The sequence below is a fragment of the Lactuca virosa genome, chromosome 3 (genome assembly GCF_052849685.1).
Source record: "Lactuca virosa cultivar CGN04683 chromosome 3, Lactuca_virosa_CGN04683_v6, whole genome shotgun sequence".
Taxonomy (NCBI): Eukaryota; Viridiplantae; Streptophyta; class Magnoliopsida; order Asterales; family Asteraceae; genus Lactuca; species Lactuca virosa.
The window spans coordinates 350952521-350958697 of record NC_136428.1 but is presented as its reverse complement, the minus strand read 5'-3'; the positions used below and the strand labels follow the sequence as shown (position 1 = coordinate 350958697).

Here is a 6177-nt window from a genome sequence, read left to right as displayed (position 1 = left end):
GTGAATATTACATAGTATTTTCAATTAGATGATATATTCACTTATGAATATTAGATGGTATATTCATATGTGAATATTACACAGTTTATTCATATATGAATATTACACAGGATATTAACATATGAATATTACAAGGTATATTCACAAATATATATAATTTTTATATGTTATTCACATATGAATAACATATAAAATTGTATATTTGTTTTGTGTTTTAATAATCATATACTGATTAAGGTGCGAAAACATATTCATATGTGAATATAACGTAGTAATTTAGTTTATGCATTTCATCAAACAGTTGGAGTGCATACAAGTAAGTTTTTTTAAAAATGCTAAAAACATGATACTTTGACTATTTAAAACTTACAAAATAGTAGATTGATAGAGAGTTATATGAAATTTTTCAAAAAAAAAATTGATTTGACGTTTTTCTAACCTTAATTTAGAAGTTTTGTTTGATGATCGATGTTGAATGAATGATATGAAGTGAAATTGTTGTTGATTATCGATGATGTTGATCTAATGACACTGAGAGTATAATTAATCGTAGATGTTGAAGATATACTCGAATTCAAGCATAATTGAAGGTTGGATTGAAAGAACCAAAAACGATTTTTTTTGTCTACTGGTGAATGATGTTGATGAACGTGTTTTTGATGAAGATGGATGATTGATTAACACTGGATGATGTTGATCGAGGATTTAATTGAAGAAATCTGGATGATCGTTGAAGGTTGGAGAAGAAATTTGGATGATGAACGATCGAGTAGTAATGAATTTGAATTGTTATCAAATTATCCACAATTATGTATCTGTGATTGAAGGATATCATATCATATTTACAATTTTGCCACCGTGTATTTTAAGTTAAGATGCTAATTAAATGATTGGCTGAGAATGATTCCCCCATTCTCAACCTTTTTTTTTCTCAATTGAACCCTCTTCTATATATATATATATATATATATATATATATATATATATATATATATAGGGTGAGGTTCAATAGAGAACCATAATTAACCAAGGAACCAAGGAACCAATCGTGAGCGTCGGAAATCATAACGATCAACGGCCAAGGAAATAGATGTACACCTTTACATTTGACGCACACACACCAGATTATACCATAAAATCCACCATTTACAAAAAAACCCACCACTTTTTTTCGTTTAAAATTTTTTTTAGGCCATGTTTTTTATCAAAAAAAAAAAAACCGAGTATACCGTTGTTCACGATTTTTCGTCCTCTTTCCATAGAGATCCATGATGATATATAAAAAACGAACTTGTTTTTTCGAAAAAAACCCACTTCATTTTCTTTGATAAAAAAATTAAGGTCTATTTTTTATAGAAAAAAATTTAATAAATATATCAAAATTCATATTTTTTGTACTTTTTAAACATAAATTCATATTCATGTTAAAAAAAACGATATTTCAGTTCAAATTCACATTATGAACCTGTTCAGATTCATATTATAAACATGTTCAGATTCACAGTGTGTGCATAATAATAAGTCAGATTCACAGTGTGAATCTGAACTGATCGGAGCTTTTTCACATTGTGAATGTTAAAATTTGAAATATTTACAGTTTAGATTCACAGTGTGAATCTATACTGATCGAGGTTTTTTTTTTTGTGAATCTTCTTAGATTCACAGTGTGCAGAATAGTAATTCAGATTCACATTGTGAATCTGAACTGTTCGAGATTTTTCATATTGTGAATCTTTTTTTTTTTTGTTAATGTTTATTAATAGATTACAAAAAATTAATATTTTTGGTATAATTAGTTTTTTTTTATAAAAATAAACTTATATATTGAAAAAACTAAGAAAATTAAGTGAGTTTTTTTCGAAAAAAAAAAGTTCGTTTTTTATATATCATCATGGATCTGTATGGAAAGAGGAAGTAAAATCGTGAACAACGGTATATTCGGTTTTTTTTTTCGATAAAAAACTTGGCCTAAAAAAAATTTTAAATTAAAAAAAGGAAATGGATTTTGTTATAATCCGGTACATGTGCGACCATTATAAAATTTTACAACCTTTTCTTTTGCCGTTGATCGCTTTAAATTCCGACGCTTTGGATTGGTTCCTTGGTTCCTTGATTAATAATGATTCTCTATTGAACTTTTCTATATATATATATATATATATATATATATATATATATATATATATATATATATATATATATATATATATATATATATATAGGGTTAGGTTCATGTGAGACGACCTAATTTTGTGAGACCGTGAGACACATTTTTTTATTTTTTTTATTTTTTTTAGTTAATTCAAGTTCCGAAAATAATATTTAAAAAAAGAATTTTTGGATTTTTCCATTTATTTTGCATTTTAAAATTATTTTTTAGAATATGTACAGTGTAATATTCTATTAGAATATTTCACGTATTTTTCAAAAAAAATGAGATTTTTTTTTATTTTTTTTAGTTAATTCAAGTTCCGAAAATAATATTTAAAAAAAGAAGTTTTAGATTTTTTCATTTATTTTGCATTTTAAAATTATTTTTTAGAATATGTCAGTGTAATAATCTATTAGAATATTTCACGTATTTTTTAAAAAAAAAACGGGATTTTTTTTATTTTTTTATTTTTATTTTTTTAGTTAATTCAAGTTCCGAAAATAATATTTAAAAAAAGAATTTTTGGATTTTTCCATTTATTTTGCATTTTAAAATTATTTTTAGATTTGGTCTCACGGTTTCACAAAATTAGAATGATCTCAAATTAACCTGAACCTATATATATATATATATATATATATATATATATATACACACACACACACACACACATGGAGAACAACCGATTACCCTCTCAATTCATAAACCTTTAGATAATTGTAAGCTATTTCTTTATACACATCAATCTATCCCACACACCAATCTAACCTATTTTGACTTTTATCTGATTTTTTGACAGCTTTTTCTTATTTCAAGGATTTGTATCCAATGGGCAAGTATTATATAGAAAGCATTCAATTCAGATTTATTCACCTTTTTATTGTATATTCTCAATATTTATGTTTTGAAGACTGTGTTTTATTTCTAAAAAAACTAAATTATCAGAATATGAACAAACTACAAAATATAGTTATATTGAACACTGAACATCATTAATCCATTTAAACTTCCAATAAACCACCACATTTTATATAAACAGAAAATGAATCATCTAAACAGTATATTAACAATATTAAAAAAAAAAAAAAACTGTTCACCATCGGAATCAGCTTCAACCAAAGAACTGCCGCCGACAACAACTAACCGGCGGTAACCAAATAATGCCGGAGACAAAACGAGAGAAAGAGAGATCGTGAGAAAAGACCATCGGAACCACCATTTACCATCGTGAACCACCTAGACCAGAATGAGAAAAGCGAGAGAATCATCATTTACGTCGGAGAAAAAACAATAGATCGCCGGAAAGAAAGAACGAGAAAAATAGCACCGTGAGAAAGTCCGCCGTCGAAGCATCAAACCAGTGGCTAGTGGCTATGAATGTTGCACCGTGAAACCGACCGTCGTCGCCAGAAATTTTGTCGTCGCCGGAAATAGCTTCATCGCTGCAAATCGCATCGGACATCTCTGGCTCTCAGTTTTGGCGGCTGAAACATTTTTGCTAGGGCTCGATCAAAGTAAGCCTTTATATCTTATCATTTTATATAAACAGCCCCCCAAAATTTGAATATGTTTCATTTTAGAAACCTTAAATTTAAACCTTTTTATACTTTCTGCATTATTTTATTTACTTTCAAAAAGTATCTATAAAAGGAATTTCAACGAAACATTAAATATAGTATTAATATTATAATAATGAATAAATTAACCATAAATTTAAATTTTGAAATCGAAAGTTAATGGACGTCCAATTTTGAATTTGATGATTCCATATTCACTAAATTTTTAAAACTAAATTCTAGTTTGAAAATAAAAAGTTGAATTATTTTTTATTTACATACCATACAAATCAATTTGTTAATATGAATTTTATGGTTAAAAAAACCACCATGGACCACCTTACATGCAAATTAGTTTATATGACAATCATTTTCTCAAATATGGTAGCATAATTAGTTTATATGGCATGTATTTACGATATCATTTTTTAATTATTTTTTTTAATTATTTTTTAATTAATTTTTTTAATCGGTTTTTTATTAAGTTTTTTTTAGTTTTATTTCAATTTTGCAGGAAAAAATGGCTATTATTTCGGATTTTTCTACCGATGAAGTATAATTTCTAATCTTATATTTATATGTGTATATTTATTTGATATATTTATCGATTTTTTAACATTAAATTTTTCTCTTAATTTTTAGGTTTTTAGATCTCTTGAAGATTTGAAGAATTGGGTACAAAATATTGCACGTTCTCAAGGTTATGTTACAGTCACTAAACGATCGAAGGCAGCGACTTTTGGATTCAAATCTAAAGTATTTCTTTGTTGTGATCGTAGTGGTATATCCAGAAGTAAATATGCGAAAACAAAAAAAATTAATTGTCCATTCGAATTGATAGCAAAGTATTTGAAGGCACAAGATGGTTGGAAGTTACAGGTCGTACGTGATGATCACAATCACGAACCATCAATGTATATGGAGGGTCATTCATTTGCAATGCGATTGTCGGATAAAGAGACTCGTTTGGTCCATGATTTGACAGAGCTGAATGTTAAACCACTAGATATTTTGTCAACAATAAAGCAGCAAAATGAAAATAACGTGTCTTCACTGAAAACTATATACAATTGTCGCCATAAGTTTACAATATCTCAATGAGAAGGTAGAAGCCCGATACAAAATGTCATGCACATTTTGCATACTAAAGGGTATAATTATGAGTATCGTTTAAACGAGAGCACTAACGAGTTAGAGGAGTTGTTTTTTATGCACCCAATATCGTTACAGATGTGGCAAGCATTTCTGTATGTGGTGTTGATGGATGCTACATACGAAACAAACAAGTATAATATTCCTTTTCTGTAGATTGTTGGTGTCACTTCTACGAGACTGACGTTTTCCATAGCCTTCGCATTCATGAATAGAGAAAAAACAAGCAACTACAGGTGGGTATTGACTTGTTTGAAATTGACGATTAACGATTCTTTTTGTCCTCGTGTCATCGTCACCGATAGAGATTTGGCGTTGATGAAGGCGTGCGAAGATGTTTTTCCACAAAGTAATCATTTACTTTGTAGGTGGCATATATTCAACGATATAACAAAGCATTGTAGGAAACGTATCAAATCAGATAAGTCTTGGGGTTCTCTTCATCCAATGTGGAAGAAATTAGTCGAATCTCCGACACCGAGTGGCTTTTCATTCGCCAGCAATTGTATGATGAGTTATTGACGTCATATGAAGACTATTCTAGAGTTTTCATTGGATGCAATGGAGTACTTGATTCATTGTCTTTCTTCATGACAGATAGGACAGCACCACCAGAACACTATATGCTTATGCCTGAGACAGGTATCATGATAGCCTACAGGTTTGGTGTGATTGTCCAATTTTTGACCACAGTGGGCCCTGTAACCTTTTCCCCTCTATGGAGAGGTCCTAGTGAGTTTCAAAATCATCGTGTCCTTACATTTGCACTTGTATACATCAATCACTATGTGATGGTACAGTTAGAAGGAGAGTATCTGATGCCTCCTATTTCAGCATTATGGATCCGCCACAAAGACCCGTCCGCAGCCGAATGACAAACTATGTATAAGTCGCGTCTAGAATTTTATAAGTGACTCAGACCTACGGAAATATCTTTTATGACTATAGATGATTAATTGTTGTTTATTTTTGTCTCAGATTTTTGTTATGTAATATTTAAAATTAAAAAAAAATGATGAAGATTTGTTCGGATTTTATTTCTTATAATATTATTTATAATATCAATGATATTAGGTTGACGGAAATTTATTTATAATTTATTTTTTTATAATATTATATATGTTATTATATTATAAAAACTATATTTTTTTATCTTAATAAAAAATAAATATAAAATTATTAATATTAATTAAGTTAGTAAAAAATGTAGTTATTAAATAATAATGATTTATAGATTATGTAATAATGAACTAATAATAAAAGTTGGTCAAATAATAATTATATTGTGATGATGATTTAAAAAGTAAAGTCAATAAT

The 6177-nt window shown here is 28.2% G+C and overlaps 2 protein-coding genes across 2 annotated transcripts; both read left to right on the top strand.

The window, feature by feature from the left end:
- Positions 1-4052: 4052 nt before the first annotated feature.
- On the top strand, positions 4053-4809 carry LOC145164877 (uncharacterized). The gene is made up of 3 exons (XM_079083538.1): positions 4053-4117; positions 4223-4261; positions 4359-4809. Exons 1-3 carry the CDS (start codon positions 4053-4055, stop codon positions 4807-4809), a joined length of 555 nt encoding a protein of 184 aa, XP_078939664.1.
- A 258-nt stretch (positions 4810-5067) lies between these two features.
- Positions 5068-5735, top strand: LOC145164876 (uncharacterized). The gene is made up of 2 exons (XM_079083537.1): positions 5068-5365; positions 5458-5735. Exons 1-2 carry the CDS (start codon positions 5068-5070, stop codon positions 5733-5735), a joined length of 576 nt encoding a protein of 191 aa, XP_078939663.1.
- The last annotated feature ends 442 nt before the right edge of the window (positions 5736-6177 follow it).